This window comes from Diospyros lotus, chromosome 7 (assembly GCF_014633365.1).
Source record: "Diospyros lotus cultivar Yz01 chromosome 7, ASM1463336v1, whole genome shotgun sequence".
In the NCBI taxonomy this organism is placed as follows: Eukaryota; Viridiplantae; Streptophyta; class Magnoliopsida; order Ericales; family Ebenaceae; genus Diospyros; species Diospyros lotus.
In genome coordinates, this window is record NC_068344.1 from 1,709,897 (window position 1) to 1,730,192 (window position 20,296).

At 35.8% G+C, this 20,296-nt stretch overlaps 3 protein-coding genes and 2 pseudogenes across 13 annotated transcripts in view; 3 read left to right on the forward strand and 2 right to left on the reverse strand.

Annotated features, from left to right (window-relative positions):
- LOC127806002 (phosphatidylinositol N-acetylglucosaminyltransferase subunit A-like) overlaps positions 1-20,296 on the reverse strand; it is a 90,912-nt gene that overhangs the window by 6,410 nt on the left and 64,206 nt on the right. For 2 of the 6 annotated variants that reach the window (XM_052342922.1, XM_052342920.1), the window contains exon 10: positions 5,150-5,830. The exons of 1 other annotated variant lie outside the window; for it this stretch is intronic. In XM_052342922.1, coding sequence (XP_052198882.1) covers positions 5,779-5,830 — 52 coding nt within the window. In that variant the 3' untranslated portion in view covers positions 5,150-5,778. Of the gene's footprint in view, positions 1-531; positions 567-5,149; positions 5,831-6,031; positions 6,537-20,296 lie in introns of those variants that run through there. 3 more of the 6 variants (XR_008024314.1, XM_052342921.1, XR_008024315.1) reach the window with 3 other exon arrangements.
- Positions 1-20,296, forward strand: part of LOC127806003 (protein LEAD-SENSITIVE 1-like) — a 57,773-nt gene that overhangs the window by 1,648 nt on the left and 35,829 nt on the right. For 2 of the 6 annotated variants that reach the window (XM_052342928.1, XM_052342927.1), the window contains exon 3: positions 17,232-17,868. The exons of 1 other annotated variant lie outside the window; for it this stretch is intronic. In XM_052342928.1, the coding sequence (XP_052198888.1) occupies positions 17,232-17,868 (637 nt within the window). Of the gene's footprint in view, positions 1-16,078; positions 16,275-16,447; positions 16,522-17,231; positions 17,869-19,415; positions 20,009-20,296 lie in introns of those variants that run through there. 3 more of the 6 variants (XM_052342931.1, XM_052342932.1, XM_052342926.1) reach the window with 3 other exon arrangements.
- LOC127806004 (protein LEAD-SENSITIVE 1-like) overlaps positions 1-20,296 on the forward strand; it is a 72,699-nt gene that overhangs the window by 1,560 nt on the left and 50,843 nt on the right. The gene's annotated exons all lie outside the window — the stretch shown is intronic.
- LOC127806005 (protein LEAD-SENSITIVE 1-like) lies at positions 3,349-5,551 on the forward strand (annotated as a pseudogene).
- LOC127806007 (phosphatidylinositol N-acetylglucosaminyltransferase subunit A-like) lies at positions 7,194-12,372 on the reverse strand (annotated as a pseudogene).

Sequence of the window (20,296 nt, forward strand, 5' to 3'; positions counted from 1 at the left end):
GGGCAGAGTGGGCAAGCTGATTCATGGGTGGGTGGGCCGTTTGCATCTGTTTTGTCTGCTCCATTAAGGCTTATCACCACCAATGTCTATGGGATCGCGGCTACGGCATTCGGACTCTACTGTGCAACCCGGTGCGCTGCCGACATTGGCTCGAGAAGTGATGTGGTTAAGATCTCTGTCGAGGACTTGACAACAAGGCTAGCAGCAGGTGCACTACAGAGTACTGAAAAGAGTCTCCCGGCTTTGCTACCTCAAGCCAGATAGCCTGGCTGCTGTATTCAATCGATAACTATTATGTGCTTGCGTTATTTAATACTAGGATGGGTATATAGTATTGGCACCATCCAATATGATAAGAGACTGAAATGAGATTTGGAATGTTGTAGTTCTATTTAAGTTTGTGGGATGGGATTGCTGTCATGGTTCCAGGCCTGTTTTCTTCTATGAATTAGTATTGGCCTAGTTTCTTCTATGAATTAGCCTACGCAAGACACAGGTATACCTCCTTTTACCAACTGAATGGAAGATAAGCAAAGTGAAGAAGCCAGGCGCTATGAAATTGGAAGGTGCAAGTCAAAACACGTAACCTGCATCCAATCAGACAGCTCCCGGTTTGTATCCCATTGTCCGTGCATGCCCATGCACGGACAATGATATCTTTTCCCAAAATTGCCCCCCTATTAAATCAATAAAATGTCAATCAATTTGAAAAAGAAAACTGGAAGTAATAAAAATAAAAATATTGATTAATATATAATATTTTAAAATATTCAAGGCCACAGAAAAAAAAAGGTATATTTTGAAATTTTATGACTTTTTAAAAAGCAAAATATATAAATAGGTGCTTTTAATATTTTCAGAATACAACCACAATTAAGTTTCTTTTACAGTCAAGGAGCATCTTTATTACTTAATTGATGCCTTGAATCTTCGATAATTGATCCAACACTTTGTTTCCTTTAGCTTGATTAGTTGATTAAAAATAGATTTTAGAATCAATTTCATATTAAAATCTTGGTTCATTTTTCATATTAGCAATTTTTAGGATGAATAATGCTTAGTAGTTAAAATACTCTGTATTACTAACTAATTCATAGTCTTTAAGTAATATTTATTTTTTAATCTAAAATTTATTTTTTAATCAATCTATTAACACCCTTGAGGTTTGGCAAAAAGACATGAACAATCTCGATTTATCAGAAAGGTTAAGGATTTCCTTGACTTTGTTGATCATGCATTGCTTTCCACCTTGTTATGAGAAAATAGGAGTTAAACTTTTGTAATATCCCAAAATGCCATCCCTTCTCTAACTCACCTCTTTTTTTTTTCCTCCCTATAATTACAAAAAAATAAAAAATAAATTACTAGTGGTAGTCAATTGCAATAACTAACCACAACCATCGATGATGAAGGAATTGATATTTCAAGTCCTCACGGGCGTAGCATGGTTGGTATCTGGGTAGCAGATTGTAGTTAAGAATGCAGGTTCGAGTTATGACAGCTACAATGTGAGAGTTTCACCCTCTTATAGAGGTGGCTCATTGTGGGTATTATGAATTATGCCTCCTGCCTAGGGGGCTGCCGTATACCGTGATTTACCCTCTCACGTACGTGGGGTAATATGTGGAGGGTTCTTAAGATAAAAGAATTCATCTGGGGTAATATGTGGAGGGTTCTTAAAATGAAAGAATCCACCTTTTGCAACAAAGGAATTGATATTTCGATATCTAGATTCCTCTGTGGGGGGAGAGGGGTGGGTTTCCCTGTAATAATAAGAATTCTGCAAACTTTGGCCGAGTTATCTCGATTGGGGAAGGGAGGAATGAAACCCACCAATTAAGGAGTAAGTGTCTTGATTGGGGTTTTCAATTAAGAAATAAGTGTTGGAGAGAGAGAGAGAATGAGAGAAGACAAAGAAGAATTAAATTATAATTTAAATTTTTTATTAAATAATTTTAATTATTAACTTAAAACTTCATATACATTCGTCTAAAATTGACATATTAAAAGAGACGATAATATCTCTTTTATAATTCTATCACTTGTAGTCACTTAATTTTTCTTTTAAATACACAAATCTTGAAGTCAACTATATTTTGGTTAATCCAAAATAATTGAATTAAATCGGTCAAAATTACTAGTTTGGTTCAATTCAAGTTATAGGTTGGTTTGGTTCAATTTTCAAGTTTAACAATTTTAATTATTTCGATTATGTTCGATATTTGTATTAAAAAAATGAAATAATCGAATAGACTAAAATGTCAAAAATTATGTTGCTTTTGCACTTTGTTATTTCTATTTTTTAGGTTTTTTTTCGGCTTTTTTGGATTTTTTTTTATTTTTTGGTTCTTTCAGTTCAATTTTTTTGATTTTTTTTTCAATTTTTTTTATTTTTTCGATTTATAAATCTATTTAATCGATTCGATTTGACTCTTAATATTAATTTACTCTATTTGATTTGATCAATTCAATTGATTCGATAACTGAGTCGATTGAATTCTCACTCAAGTTACAAATCTATTAATAAACAAAAGAGAGAGAGAAAATAATAAAAAAATACAAATAAATTAAAAAGTAAATTATGTTTGACACCCTTGCAATTTCACTAACTTGTAACGTGTACTTCTCATATTTAGAAATTATATTCAACCGTTGTTAATCAAAAAATTGTTAGGAAATTTGTAGAATTTTAAAAGATTTAAATATACCAAAACAACATAAATATAATTTCAAAGATAAGTTGATATAATTTTTAAATAGAGATAACTAATATAATTTTAAAAGAAATATTATACATAACACCCCTTGAAATTTAATGCTATGTTGTAACATTAGTTAACTTCAATAAAATATTAAAAAATAATTAAAATACCCTTATATTTGAAAAACTTCTCCTTATTTTTTATTTTTCTCTTTTTATTTTCAAATCTCTATACATTTTTTTTTTTTGGTCCATAGTGACAAAAACAAAAATAACAACATAATTTTTCTTAAGAGTAAGCAAAAATTCGGGAAAATCGAATTAACTGAACTGAATGTTGATTCAATTTTTTTTTTTTATAGTTGTTTGATTTGATTTTTTTTTAAAAAAATTTCGTTATTCAATTTGATTCAATTTTTTTATTTTAAATAATCAAATTAACCAAAGTATTAAACGACGTAGTTTTACAAATGGAGGCACCACGTGTTTATAACTTTATAGTAGTTGCCGAATACAAAGAACGACTAGGATCGCTTTGATCCAACGGCCTACATTATGATTTTAGAATTCTTTACAACTATCCAATAAAATATCTACCGCAAAATATACGAGAACTAGTCTAGAACTATCTAGGTAGATTTCTAGAATAATCTACCAAGTGTTGAGCTTGGCTAGTCTCTGGAATGTGTCTAGTGAGCTCCATGCACTAGTTGTCTAGAACCTTCTGGTTAGCTCAAAAGCTCCACCATTTGGAGATCTCCGAGGAGCTTCTGCTGCCACAAAGAGCATAAACTCTGTTTTTGCCAGGCGCTCGTAATAGCAATTCTTCTTCTCTCGACGCGAAAACCCTTGTTTGTTCCATCACTCACGCCGAAAGAGAGAGAGATGGGGCTGTTTTCCAACAGGTATGTATAATGTATGTATGTGTGTATGCATACGTGTACGCCTTTGATTACAAAGCAAAAGAAATCGCCAATTGGACTTGGTGTTTGTAGCTTTTTTCTTCAAATGGTGTGTTGATTCGAATGTTTTTGATGTATTCGATTTCGGACTTCGATGGACGGAAACGAACGGGGAAATCGAATAAATGGAAGCAGAGTGGACAAGAGGAGCCTCAAACCCGGAGATCACATCTACTCCTGGAGGACCGCCTATATCTACGCACATCATGGTCACTTCTCTCTGTTTCTCTTGATTTGCTTCTCTTCTCCAGTTCAATCTTTTGTTTTATTCCTCAAGTCTGTTACATATTTCTGTGGGTATTTTGTGATTCGCCCATTTTGGGGCGTGATCTTTGTATTGTTATTGTTTGTGACATTTCTGTATGGTTGGGGTCGCATCAAAAGGTTGTTTGGAGTGGAGGGAGCCTCGAGATTTGATTATTTCGGAGCACACTTCATGTCGTTGACATCAAAGTGAAATGCAGTGATCAAAGAGGCTTGTTGGATCTCTCAGTTCTCTTTCCGTGTTGTTTTTGCAGGGGAGCCCTTCAATCTCCATGCATCATTGTGGCATTTGTTAAAAAATATGCATCTTTACAATTGAAAATTCAAATCCTCGGTGCTACCGTGTTTGTTATAAATTATGATTGTTACCCACATGAAATCCTGTGATCTTGGACGTCTAGGATAGAATGCATGAGAAGAGTGCAATAGGGTTTAATTGTTTTAAATACTTGGCTTCTTGTTACCAATCAGAGCGCACATTCACATAATTAAGGAAAAAGAGTCTTGGACCCGTGCAATCCCATTGAATGTGAGCTTGAGGCAGCATAATTTTATTGATTACATGGTTGTTTGTGTCGGTTGGAGGAGCAACTTGCGGGTTCTTGCCCTTGGTATTCCTAGACTAATTTTTCTTTATCTCCATGGTCACTCTGGATAATATGAACTTTGAATGATCTGTTCCAAAAGATTTGAGGGTTGATTTCTTTGTCATCTCCAGGTGTGTGCGCGCGCGCTGTATTCATTGTTTACCTAATTTTTGTCCTTACAGGCATCTATGTTGGAGATGATAAAGTCATCCATTTTACATGACGGGGCCAGGAAGTAGGAACAGGAACTGTGCTGGATCTCCTTGTGACGAGCTCGTTACCAGCCCAACCTCAAGTACCTTGCTCCACCTGTACCCCACCGAAAGAGGGTCATCATGGGGTTGTATCTTCATGCCTGAACTGTTTCCTCGCCGGAGGTGGTCTCTACCGTCACGAGTATGCTGTCCCACGCCCCCTCTTTCTCGCAAGTGTGCGTGGTGGAACTTGCACTCTTGCTCCTTCAGATCCAGATGACATTGTAGTCCGTCGCGCAAGGGAACTCTTTAAGAAAGGCTTTGGGCGCTATCACACATTCAAGAACAACTGTGAAGACTTTGCCATCTACTGCAAGACAGAGTTATATGCTCTGGGTCAAAGAACAATGGGGCAGAGCGGGCAAGCTGTTTCAATCGTGAGTGGGCTGATTACAGCTGTTTTGTCTGCTCCATTAAGGCTTACCAACACCAACGTCTATGAGATCGGGATTAGAGCAGTCAATGTCTACTGTGAAAGACGGATTGCTGCCGACATTGGCATGAGCAGCGACGTAGTTAGGGTCTCTGTCGAGGACTTGACAACAAGGCTAGCAGCAGATGCACTAGAGTGTACAGATTACTGAAGCGAGTGTCCCGGATTTGCTACCTCATGCCAGATAGCCTGGCTGCTGTACTGCTTCGATAACTATTATCTGTTTGCGTTATTTAATACGAGGATGGGTTTCGGAATGTTATAGTTCTATTAAGTTTGTGGGATGGGATTGCTTTCATGGTTGCAGACGTGTTTTCTTCTATGAATTAGTATTGGCCCGTTTTCTTCTATGAATTAGCCTACGCAAAACACAGGTATACCTCCTTACCAACCGAATGGAACTATGGAAGATGAGCAGAGTGAAGACGCCAGGCGCTATGAAATTGGAAGGTGCAAGGCAAAACATGTAACCTGCATCCAATTACACAGCTTCCGGTCTGATTGTTGAGGCCACAACTCATTTCAAAGCTTCACTCAAAATCGCCCGATTCCTCCCCATGTTGACCTTGTGGTAGAATTATATCAGGGACCTTCTCAATATCTGCAGCCGGCTAATGGAATGTGCAAGCAAATGATTAATGTGTGGAAAATATCATGCAGAAGACAAATTAATTAAGAGCAATTCTTTAAACAAAACGGCGTAGAAGAGGGGGTATACCTGCAATAGTTGCAACAGATGCCATAACAAAAAAATCAATAATCATAACCAAGCAGAAAAGCTTGCCTGCCAAAGCACCGCATATGAGCTACCTAGTTACACATCATATCATCAGCAAACCTTGAAACTACCTTAATGTGTTATGTAGTATTCTCTACTTATGACCAATAAAAGAACAGTGCTCATTATGCAGCTTTCTCTGACTTTAAAACTAAAGCTTCCAGCCAAACTGAAACTTGGAAAAGTTTATTCTGAAGTCGGTCATTAATTGCCTGGACAATGTTGCATTCATAAGCAGAGCAGAAAACTACGAGAAGTAATGTGCAAATGACACCTAACAAGCTGCTAGAACTAACGTAAGTTCAGATTTAATTGCGCTGTTTTATCCAGCAATTTAAGAAAGCTCAAAGAAGCCCAGTGACTGGGAAGGAGACATTACATCTTACAATGGACCACATTAAGTTCCTGGAACCATAAGAGCAATTTACGATGGCTGATATGTTGAAGAAAAGATTTTCATGCTTATAGAATAAGAAGTATAGTCAATACGAGGGATGATTAACACAATGCACCACACGCCCATCTTAAAGTATTTGTATCCACAAGCATATAACCACCTCCAGCGTCACCCACAGATTTGGCACAAGAAATTTTCAGATTATGAACTCTCTTCTTACCATGACAGTCAGTTCTAAAAGATTATGATTTGGACATCTCAAAGCACGGTCGTAGACAATTTCTGTTCTTTTAGCAACATCGTGCCAACTGTACAATTTCTTCATCTGCCATTAAATATAAGAAACAGACATAAAAAGTGAGCAGCACATCTTAAAACAGATCGCTTATACTTAGGATTTTTTTTGGCCAGTATACTTGTGAAATTCACTCACAAGAAGATGCATGTTTTGTGGATCAATTTCTGGAAGCAAGGACTATTGCTTTCAGGATTGCTTGTACCATATCAACGGGATCTGGTTTTGCTAGTACAATCATATCCTCTGGAAGAACCTATTTAGGCATAACAGAAAGAAATGAGAAGTTAAAAAGCCAATAACCCAAAGAATTATCATTCTGTCAATCCAATCTTAGCTCCACCCACTAAAGAACAAAATGGAAGACATTCTCAAACTAACCAAGCATAGAAAAAATATCTCAGTATCCATGCCTCTGGGACACACCTCCCACACGTGTACTGACTGTTAACAATCCACAGCTTGCAGCCTCCAAGATTGCTACGCAAAATGCTTAAGGTTGCCTCCAAGATTGCCTCCAAGATTTGTGCAAAGTGTTGTATCCTTAAGGTTGGAAAAACAACAGAAAAGTCCTGGATTGTGGCAAGACATGCAAAAATCACACTAACTTTTCTCAATACAAATGGCTCATTGATCATTTAATATAAATAAAATAACTACTTTGGCAAACCCAGAAAAGAAAAAAATATGTTTGTATTTATTATTAGTCAATAACAGCAGTTACAAGGTTTATGTTGAATGCCATGATCATTAGCAAAGAGCATCGCTTTGCTATATATTCACTTAATTAAGAGACAAGGCAAATGTTGGGGGATGGTATGTTGCGATTGATCAAATATCAACAGATAAAAAAGGTTTCTTTTTTGTAAAATTTTAAATCACCAGCTCAGGTTACAGAAACTTTAATGGAAGAAAATACATTGGAGATGAATGTAATGAAACATTACCTGTTTAAGAATATATGGCTAGAAATCAGTGCAGAACGTACTTTGGCATGCGGAACGTCGCCTAACATTTCCACTCGATCTTGAAGAGAGTGCTTTTCCCTCATCACTTCTAGCCTCACCCTCTTAGGTCCATCTCCTCCAAGAAGGAAACGAACCTTAACTCACATCAAGATATAAACGGCAAAATTCAGGGAGTACTTCAACAAACGACATCTGAGCTTGTAATATGTGTGAAAATTTGTACTAGTCACTAGAGTGACCTACAATAACTCACATTAGGATATAAACGGCATACTTCTGGGATCACTTCAGCAATCAGATCTGCACCCTTTCGATAAACCAGTCTACTTATCACAACTATAACAATTTCATCACGGCTAAGTTGTTCTGGAGCAGGTTTGAACACAGCTGTGTCCACGGCATTTGGTATTACAAAAACCTTTTCTGGCGGCAGCCCTGACCTCAGAACTGCGTTTTCCTTACTTGTATGAGAAACACAAATGGCCCGAGTAACATCTGCTAGAGTAAACTGCAATACTTCGTTCATGTGAATGCTGCCCGCATCAGCAAAACCATAAAGTGAATGATCGGTAAATACAACTTTGTATCCCATCGTCCGTGCATGCATCAAAACTTCATGACAAAGAGTTGAGAAAGCCTGATGCCCATGCACCAATGATTCTTTTCCCGTTTGAGAATTGTCCTCGTTATTGGAAGTGTCCCATAAATGGTGGGCAGTGTATTCTGCATAAGGAATGGTTTCCATGGTATGTAGTAGACCTTCAGGCCTCCTGCTATATACCTCACCCTGGAACGTTTTCCATAAGCATGAGTCATTACTACGACCTGAAAAATCATTCCATCAAGTAATTTAACGAACAACCAGACAGTTTGCTCTGCTAGTTACCTGGTTTTTGTTTAGTATTATAATGAGAAAACATAAAACAAAATTTTTAAACGGAGACATTTCTGTAGGACACAATTACGCAACATGTTAATGGCAGGGGAGGTCCTTGTCATTTTACTAAACTTTAGAAATGTTAACAGTAATTTATCTTTTTAATAAACAAATAGGAGTATTAGTGAAAGCTAGAACTAGTAAATATAATCAATAAATATTAAAAAGCATTTCTAGTGAATTTACTTATGCCTAATTTATAATGAAGACAACCTCTATATATAAGAGTAAATCTTTAGAGCAAATGTCCCCATGAAAATATTAATGATTCTTTCATGTTGGATTTTCTATTAACATGAATATATAATAATGTTACAATCAACTATGACATGACTTACTGAAAAGAAAAAAAAATACACTTTTTTGTCATATTAAAATTCAGAAGAAAGTTGTTTCTTTGAACATATATCCAACATTATTAGCCCATGCATGGCATACTAACAGGTCCTTGACATGCTTATTTTAATTTGTTAACATCGATTACCATTGATCTGCAGCTACCTAGGCAATTCTATGAAACTATATCTTATGTATTTGATCTTGAACGATGTAGATATCATTAATAATAAATAAATATTCACGTGAATAAACAGAAAAGTTTTTTGCATTGATTAGAATTGGTGTTTTGACACTGCGACTAATTATTACATACAATCACAGTAGAGAATTGGGCTAAGATGGAGTTGGGACACACTCCAATTCTTAAGTCAATAGAGAAAAAACAGGATAATAATGAGAAATTGGGGGAGAGTGGTGGGGGAGAGATAGCAAGCAACCCTGTGTAAGAAAAGAAAAAGTTGGTAAGCTATCGGGTGTGTGTTATATTCCAGTGATGATCTAGCCTTAATTAATAAGAGTTGTGATTCCAAGATTCCTCGACATAGTCATTACCTACACACAGCGTGAAATGTGCATGGGCTCAAACCGTCTCGCATGCAGATAAGTTCTTAATTTACAGTGTAACTATATATTTCTTATCTATTTGAGTTGGGTGTCTTGTAAGGGCGATTCCTACACCTTGGGGCCTGCCCTACACTTGCCCAGGTAGGTAGTGCCATGTGGAGGATCTAAGTTTTAATGACATGTGCCACTTTTTCCAAGAGACGATGGCACAAGTATAATTAAGTGGCAGGTTCCACAGTCACGCCTCATAATTTATTACAAATAAATTTACGAGTATCATAAGCTCTCATTCAAAATATTAGTACTCCTAATAACTATTTTTACTTAAAATTTCTGTGCAACCTAACGGTACCAGTACTCTATGCAAAAAGGTGTATAGAGTATAAAAGCTGTATTGTACACATGAAGAATCTCTACATAGTAATTGTATAATACATCTATTGTGTACACAATAGAGAAGTGATATGTTGCACACTCCGGACAACATGCGCGGGTTAGCAGGGTGGGTGTGTGGATCCACCCCCTTCCATAGGGTCCACGCCCGCCCCTCGCAAATGGCCCGAGTGCAAAAAAAAATTTGCCCCGTGCAGACATCATAAAATTTTCCGTACACAATATACCCTTTATACTGTACATCACATTGTTTGCATTTTATAGGGTACCGAGATCCATAGGTTTTATAGATTTTCCCATTTTTGCCATAAATGAAAGGGTTATGTACCCATTTAAGTGAGAGACAAAAAGGCTCAAAAATACAAAATACAATCATCAAAACCAACTTAAACTGTCAAAATACTCCTCACAGACCCATGGACCTTTGCGAACAGAACATTAAGAGCCTTCGAATGGCCTTGCACAGCCCTTACAAAATCTCACAACCATCTACAAGGAGATGGTTTTACTGGTGGCAGAAAACAACCAGTTTTTGCAGGGAAAAATGCATCGAGAAAAGTTTCCAGCAGTTAGAGCATCTCCAATGTTGGACACTAAATTGGACGCCAATTTGGTGTCCAACAGTGATTTACGCCAATTTGGTGTCCACCATTTTGGTGTTCTCTCCAACGTGTAACACCAAATTGGTGTAAAAGAAAATTTCTAAAGAATATTTTATAAATAAATATTTAATAAATATTAATAGTATAATATAATTAAAAATAATTAGTCATATTTTATAAACAAATTAAAAATTACAGTCATAATTTTTTTATATTTTTTTCAAAATATGTTATTCTAATTAATTTTTTTACTAAATTTTTAATTAGTTATTTTTGCCTAATTTTTAGCAAACTAATTGTTTATCCACCTAATTATTTATCCATCTCATTTTTCAACTAATATTTTAAATCAAAGAAACTATTTTTCCAATAAATGTTTTTTTCACTTAATATTTCAATTAATTTTCTTATCTTCTTTTTTTTCACTATTTTTCCAATAAATATTTTTTATTTTTAAGTCATGTTGTTGTTGTTGTTTTTATTTTAAGTTTTTTTTTTCTATTTTCATCATGTATTTTTAATTTAAATTAATGGAAATGTTATTGCTTTTTATTATATTATTGAATTTTTACATTAAAAATATTTTCTTTCTATTAAGTAATTATTAAAATAAAAAAATTCATATACACAAATAAAAATAGTTCATTTTATATTAACATAGTATTTATAAGATATATTAAATATTTTAAAATATATTCAATATTATACTCATTTTATAGATTTTAATAAAATATTTTTATCAGTATATATTTTTTTTGTAATAATTTAATTTATATTTCTAATTATTAATCAAATATATAAATATAATCAAAGTGATAAAAGGATATAAAGGGAATAAATTGTTTTGAAGTTATATAAAGAGAGGTAAGATTAAAAATAAAATAAAAATAAAAATTTGGTGTTGATGAATAGTGTAACACCAAATTTGGTGTTATACTATTCACTCGACACCAAATTTATTGGTTGTGCCTAACACCATTTTGGTGTGTTCATTGGAGATGGTTCTGCGCCAAAATGCAATTGGCGCTGCATTCCTTGGAGATGCCCTTAGCTACTGCTGGGAAAGCTCTAAAATGGCGGTTGAGGAAAAACCACCAGGAATGAAGACCTTTACCAGCAGTGGTTACCGCCAGTAATTTGGAACGTTACCAACTCTAAATAATCACCGGAAGTCATGCAATATTCCTGACGATTACTTATAGCCAGTAAATATGTACCTTTCCTGCTGGCAGTAACTGACACAATCGCGTTCTTAATCGCCGACAAGTCGATCCGAATTCTAGGTCTAGGGCTGCATTTCTGCAGGACCTTGCGGCTGAACTCCGGCGAAGAGTAAACCCTGCGAATCTCCGACAACTTCGGCTGCAACCGCTTCACGAAGTCGATTTCCGCCGGCGGAGACGACCTGATGGCCGGCACCGAGAACGTCGACTTGGAGACCGAATTCAAGAAGTTCTCGAGCTTGCGGTCGAAAGACGAAGCAAATTCTTGAACGAATTGGCTCTGTACATCAGCTGGAGATCCGCGTCCGCCGAGTCCCTCACTTCTCTCCAACCTCTCGATATGAACGACAACGCCTTCTCCGCCGTCACCGGCGGCACTGTCGATCCCCGAGCCTCTGGCGGCTTCAGATTGATCATCGACGCTTCCGCCTCCAAATCAGGCTTCCCAAAATTGAGGTTTCAGAGAAGACGAACACGAAAAGAGCTCCGATATCTCTCGAGTGCGCTTCTTCTTGGAAAGAGAGAGAGAGAGAGAGTCGGAGATGTTTAGGCTGCGAATTTAACGGCCAAAGATTTTTGCTTCTATACGCAACATTATATCGTGGACATTTTTTACGGGGCGGCCAAAGATATAACACGTAGGACGGAGTTGGGCTAAGGAGGAGATTCGCGGCTGGCTGTTGACGTGGACGAAGGCGGAGGGTGGAATCTTCTGGAAACGGATGAAGATGCTGGAGTTTGCGAGAAGGGGGTCTGCTTGCGCGTGCCACTGTGCTTATGCCGCTGGGCGCACGTACGGGTCAGTACGTGCAATTTTTTTTTTTAAATTTTGATGACAAAACGAGATAACTAATATTTATTTTTTTAACTCTTTCTCACTCTCTTATTTATATTTTTTTATATTTTAAAATAATAATTTTTAATAATTAAAATATAAAATTTTCACGAATTATATATTAAAATAAAAAATTATATTTTTAATTATTAAAAAAAACAATAAACTAATTAATCTATTTAAATATTATTAATTAATCATTTATATAGCGTGTTACTTATAAATATCTTCACACATATATTAATATTTTATTATATAATAAAAATTTTAAATAATAATTTTTAATAATTAAAATAACAAATATTCTTAAACATGCATGTCCACCTGTTAGGCTATATATATTTTAGGAGTTGTAATATATATATATATATATATATATATATATATTGAGAGGTGGTGGCGTTGGAGGAATCACATGATATTGGCAGCTAGTTAGCGGCTGGCAATTGGCGAAACAATCACCATGCATTAAGGGTGTTTGGGGTGATTTGGCTGGTCTTAAATCATTTTTATTATATCAAATTATATATGTAATTTTTTTATTATTTTAAATTATGCGATTTAATTTGATCTGCGTAAATCGCATCAAATCACACGGTATTTTGCTATATGGTTCGGTTTCGTTTTCACAATTTGTACAAAACATGTCATATCTATTCAAATATCAAGTATAATTAATTAAAGTCATGAAATTCAAATAAAATAAATTATAATCCAATCAAAATACAAATTTAAAAGTTCAAAGTTCACAGCACAATCACATGTCAATAATATAAAAATAACACAAAAATTCATTACATAATTCATGGTGAAGCAAGCATACTATAACTTTAACTTCATGAGGTTTACAATATTTATTGTCATAATGGACTTATATGTAATATTAAGAGAAATAATAAAGTTAGAAAATTAAAATATTAGGGTTTTATTTTTTTAATTTTTATATATTGTGGTGCGGTGCAAGTAGTTTGATTAAAAATTATTTTTTTTATTAAATTGTAAACCGCATAATTTATGAATTTCTCAAACCATTCTTCCAAAAAAATCATGCAATGTAGTACGGGGTGCGTTCTCTTTTTACAATTTAACGATTTTTTTGAACACTCTCATTACGCATGCATGGCATGGGGTCCACTTCCATTATTGAATCCTTTTCAATGGCCAAATGCATTTTTCATTTAAATACTTAAAATTTTATTGTTTCAATTATGATTACATACATGGACAAATTTATTGAGGATAATAAATTAAGTATAATCCATAGATGTAATTAAAATAATATAAAAATTAAGTGTCTAAATAAAAAAAACGTACAAATTCAGATAACTAAAATATGTATTTTACCCCATTTTATTCCATTACTACAAACTAATTAAGTCCTCAAAATATTACTTAAACATTCAAATTTAATATTTCTAAAGATATTTTGTATTAATATTTTGGATTGTATATTATATTAATATAAATATACATGACATCGATACATATATTAATAAATATTCTAAATTTGAGTATTCAAATAACATTTATAATTGTACCGCATGAATATATTAAGTCTTAATTAACTCAAATAATACATATACACATACATTCATGCCACTCATGTCATATTAGCTAGTAGGAGGGGTGTTCGCGGTGTGGTTTAACCGGTCTGAATCATTTTCAGCACGTCAAATCACTAGGGTGATAGCCCTCAGCATCACTAATATCACTCATAAGGTTCTCCCTAGAAGAAAACATTCTACTTTTCTCAAGAATTGAACTCACGTTAGAAACTTCTAGATAAATTTTCAGCCTAAACGTTTATCACTTGGCTATGCCTTAGGACTAGACGCTATTTCTTAGTCTCACTATCAACGTTTTTAGGTGGAGTTTTACCCAATTTATGTGTACGGATGGATATACATGGATTGATAAAAGACTTATTGGATATATATATATATATATATAGACTGGTAAAATTGTGAACCCACCATTGTTGTCCTTATGCATGGTGTCACCATGAAGGTCACTCTCAGTCTCAGCTGTTTGCTTATGGGTGTGTCCCATCCCATACATCTCTGCAAATAAACACCAATTTTGCAGAGATACGGTAATATATATGAAATATGATATTACCTTAATATAATACAATGGGGTAATATTTTTGTTTAATTGAAATAATTGAATCGAATCAATCGAAATTGTTGGTTCGATTTAATTGAAGTTGTTAGTTTGCTATTTCAGTTTTTCATTTTTTTAATTTTTTTGATCAGTTCAATTTTTTTATTTTTTATTTTTTAATTTTTTTTATTTTGTTCGGTTTAAGAATCTATTTAACCGGTAGAATTCAATTTTTTTTTTTAACATAAATTCAATCCATGATCCAAACACCTAGATTCATTGGTGATGAACCTTGACACGTTTGAATTTATCCTACAATAAACTCAAGCACATGAGTTCATAAGTTCATTCTTTTTTTTTCTCTTTTTGAAAAGCTAACTGGCTGTCGTTGATCAATGAAAAGAGGGAAAAAAGTGATGAGAGAAAAAAAAGAAAAAAAAGTAAAGTAGGTATCTTATCTCTTTATTTAATTTAAAAGTGAAATATGATAAATATTTTACATAAAATTATTTTTTATTATATTTATTAAATTTATCTAATAACTCACTTAAAAGAAATCACTTGACTTTTGTCAACATTGAATATTAATCGACCGTGATTCGTTTGCCCGCACTGAGAAAATAAACACGATTTCAATGAAAAAGTAAAGAAGAGAAGTGCTTAAAGAAGTTTTTTTTTTATGTAGTTTGTCCTGAACGGTGCTTAGTCTATGACTGTTTCTCTGATTATTTTGGTAGAGTAACAGTATATTATTATGTGTCCACATATAATGGTTTTTGATATTTATTTATAATATGGGATATTTGCAATTTAAATAAAATTTAAAATGGAAGGATAATATCATAAAGATAATATTTTCTTATCAGTTTTACATAATTAGGAACGGATTCGGCATTAGTGGGATTTGATTTGTCTTAGATTAGGAAGGTTAACTTTTTCTCTAACCGTTTCCGATAAATTCGTTATCTCTTCGTGATGTGAGTTAAGTATCTTGATGGCGTATCTCACAGATTAAGACATTATGTGATTTGAACCCAGTCGAAACAACCTTGCTCTGATGTCCTCAACCCGGGACTTGCTAAATTTTGAAGAATTGGACTGATCTACTGGACCGTTCCCATCCCATGTAGTACGACCAAGAAAATACCTATAACAATTTTTTATTTAAAATTATTCAAATAAATTTCACTATCTTTTATTCAAATAAATTTATTTATAACCTTATATATAAAAAAAATGACTCATATCTCTTAATACATTCTAAAAAATTTAATAAATAATTTAATAAAAATATTAAATTACTTCACAACTTTATCTTAATTATTTAATATTTTACTTAAAAAATATTATAATTTTATCATAATATAATTTTATCTTCCTCGTTTTATAACAAATGATAGTTCAATAAATCTCAAATATGTTGTAAAGACAAACACCCGCCGAAAGACGCTGCGTCATGGCGAAGCTTCCTCCAACACGTCTGCTCCTTAACGGCGAAGCATAGAACCAGTCCCTTTTCTTCTGCTCTGTCGCCCCACTTCCAGACGCTCGTAATAGCAATTCTTCTCTTACGACGCGAAAACCCTTCCTTGGTCGATCACTCGCGCAGAAAGAGAGAAATGGGGCTGATTTCAAACAGGTATGTACGTATGCATCCCGCAATGCCTTTGATTACAAAGCAAGAAAGAAATCCCCGGTTGGACTTGGTGTTTGTAGCTTTGTTCTTCAAATGGTTTGCTGATTCGAATGTTTTTCATGTATTCGGACTTCGATGGACGAAAACGAATGGGGAAATCAAATAAATGGAAGCAGAGTGGACGAGAAGAGCCTCAAACCCGGAGATCACATCTACTCCTGGAGGACCGCCTATATCTACGCCCATCATGGTCACTTTTTTCCGTTTCTCTTGATTTGCTTCTCTTCTCTGGTTCAATCTCTTGATCTTTGTATTGTTATTGTTTGTGACATTTCTGATTATTTGGGAATAAAGTTTGTGTCGTTGACATCAAAGTGAAATGCAGTGATCAAAGAGGCTTGCTGGATCTCTCAGTTCTCTTTCTGTATTGCTTTTCCAGGAGAGCCCTTCAGTCTCCATGCATCATTACGGCATTTGTTAAAAAATATGCATCTTTGCAATTGAAAATTCAAATCCTTGGTGCTACCATGTTTGTAATAAATTTTGATCGTTACCCACATGAAATCCTGTAATCTTGGACGTCTAGGATAGAATGCATAAGAAGAGTGCCAATAGGGTTTAATTGTTTTAAATGCTTGCCTTCTTGTTAGCAATCAGAGCGCACATTCACATAGTTAAATAAAAAAGAATCTTGGACCCTTGCAATCCCATTGACTGCGAGCTTAGCTTGAGGCAGCATAATTCTACTGATTTCATGATTGTTTGTGTCATTTGGTGAGGAGCAACTTGTGGATTCTTGCCCTTGGTATTCCTAGACTAATTTTTTTATCTCCATGGTCACTCTGGATGTATGAACTTTGAATGATCTGTTCCAAAAGATTTGAGGGTTGATTTCTTTGTCATCTCCAGGGGTGTGCGTGTGTGCTGTATTCATTGTTTACCTAATTTTTGTCCTTACAGGCATCTATGTTGGAGATGATAAAGTCATCCATTTTACCAGACGGGGCCAGGAAGCAGGAACAGGAACCGTGCTGGATCGCCTTGTGATGAGCTCGTTACCAGCCCCAGCTCTGGTACGCTGCTCTACCTGTAGCCCGCCGGAAGAGGGTCATCATGGGGTTGTCTCCTCATGCCTGAACTGTTTCCTCGCCGGAGGTGTTCTCTACCGTTACGAGTATGCTGTCTCACGCGCTCTCTTTCTCGCGAGTGTGCGTGGCGGAACTTGCACTCTTGCTGCTTCAGATCCAGATGACATTGTGGTCCATCGTGCAAACCACCTCCTTAACAATGGCTTTCGGCGCTATGACACATTCAAGAACAACTGTGAAGACTTTGCCATCTACTGCAAGACAGGGTTACTTGTTCTGGATGAAAGAACAATGGGGCCGAGTGGGCAAGCTGATTCATTGGTGAGTGGGCTGAATGCACTTGTTTCGTCTGTTCGATTAAAGCTTTTCACCACCACCGATGTCAATACGATGGGGACTACAGCATTCAAAGTCTACTGTGAAAGCCGGATTGCTGCCGACATTGGGATGAGAAGCGATGTGGCTAGGGTCTCTGTCGAGGACTTGACAACAAGGCTAGAAAACAACAGGTGCACTACAGATTAGTATTGGCCTGTTTTCTTCTATGAATTAGCTTACGCATGAGTTCTAAAATTGACATATTAAAAGATTCGATAATACCTCTTTTTATAGCTTTTACTTAATTTTTCTTTTAGCATTGTGCTATTTGTATAGAAGGCTGTTTACAGAATGGTTTACGGGGCAAGTAAATGACTATTTTGCCCTTGTGATAAATAACCCAAACCGAAAAGACCCTAAACCATCTCTCTCTCTCTCCCCCCCCCTTGTCTCTCTCTCTCTCTCGCTCTGCTTCTCGCAGACACCGTTGGCCCCAACCCTCTGGCCACCCGCCTATCCCTTTCTGAACGTTGCCTTATCTACCAACCACCGTCTGACGCTCTCTCTCTCTCTCATTCTAATGACATCGTCAGCCCTACTTGCTTTCTATCTCCTGACACCATCAGCCCCATCACCCTCTCTCTCTCTCTCTCTCTTTTGCTCTCACGGCCATCGCCCCTACCCTCCAACCACCCCTCTAATGCAACTGACTCTCTATGTCACTTTCCCTCTCGCAAACAGCATCGCCCCCATCCACCTCTCATTCTCACGACACCATCAACCCTACCTGCCTCTCCCTGTCCGAACACCGTCACCCCAGTCGTCGGCCACCCTTCTCACAGCCACCATCTGTCTCTCTCTCTCTCTCTCTCTCACTTTGATAACACCGTCAGCCCCACCCGTCTCTCCATCGCCCAACACAGTTGGCCCCACCACTGTCTCGCTCTCTTTTTCTTGCTCACTCTCATGACTGTCGGCCTCACCATTCGATCATGTCTCTGTCGACCACCGTCTCTCTCTCTCTCTCTCTTTCGCTCTGAGGACTATTGCCCCCATTGGTCAGCCATGCCTCTCACAACCACCGTCTCTCTCTCTTTCTCTCTCTCTCTTTCACGATTGTCGCCCCCACCCGTTGCCCAGAAACCCACAAATCCCCAAAACAAAACCCACAACCCCCCATCTCCGACAGTCGTGCCCAACGTCTCGCCCACCTGTCGTCCATTGCATCTGCCACCGCTGGCCAACACTCTTGGTATGTAGTACTTTGAGTTTATATATTTGTCTATATGGTGATATTTCTCAGTTTTGAGTCCATTTACTGCACAAAAAAAGATACAATGGTTTTGGATTAAAGTCGTCATTAATCTTGGTCCTCCAATATAAATGGATTTTGAAAACAGTTTTGTTGTCATACTAGATAAAATCATGCTTATAGTTGAATAATAGGTGTTGAAAGGCGATGTCCAAACATGAATTTGTACCTTGGGCCGTTGGGTTTTATTATTGACAACCAATTTTTTTATGTTAGGAGAAGCATTGTAGTATGTTGCAGAGGCAATAATTTGTCAAAGTTGGTTGCTCAAGTACATCACTACCTCTTTTAATAGTAATAGATATAGTAATAGTTGGCATTTGCGATCGATAGAAAATTTGTAACACTCTCTTTCTATAGAAACCTTGTTATTATGAATCTTTTTTTCCTTGTGTTGTTAATTGGAGTGCAATTTCTAATTCACAGTATTACAATGACGAGACGAAATGCAAGAGTATGTCACAGCTGTAGACGGCGGGGGCACTACTTTGCGGTATGTCCAACAAAGCGACCATGCCCATCGTGTAAACAAGGCATTGTAAAATGTTTCAAGTTGAAAAAGAAGTCCATAAACAAAGGGAGGTTGTTCAATATTTGCAGTATTAAGTGTGGATTTTGGAAGTGGGTCGAAGAAGGTGAATCAAGTGGTAGTGCTTCGGCTAAGTCTACGACCAATTTTTCCGTAAAAGAGTTATCTTGCATGTTTCAGACTCAAGCTCAAATATATGAAGAAGATGACATGGAGATTCCAGTGAACGTAACAATGCCTAAGGAAAAAAGAAGTGTGAACGACCATGGTAAAGGAAAGGGGTTGGCATGATTGTGGTTAACACTTGAGAAATATATTTATATATGCGTATATAGTGGTAATTGAGTAAAACTGTATGTTATGAAAACTCTAATTGGATATGTGTTTGTAGTGGTAAAATTAAAACAAGTATTTATAGAGATATTTCATATATTTCGTAAACTGTATGTCAGGAGAATTAAGTTTGTAGTGGTAATTTGATGATTATTTCATAATTTTTTAATTTACCTGCAATATGAAGAAGTTAGGTAAAGGGAAGTCCCTTTGGATACCAAAGATTGAGCGGCCAATCAATATATTTTTGCTTCATGCAAAGTTTGTGGACCAAAAGGTGCTATACAGCACAAAACTTGAAGAAAAGCACGAGAAATTACATGTTTTATTTATTATTTATTTGTAATTGTAAAGAAATAGATATGATATTGTTCTTACATTTTTATATAACTGTTCTTAAAATATAATATTTTTTTTATTCTAGGGGTATTTTTATCACTTCTTA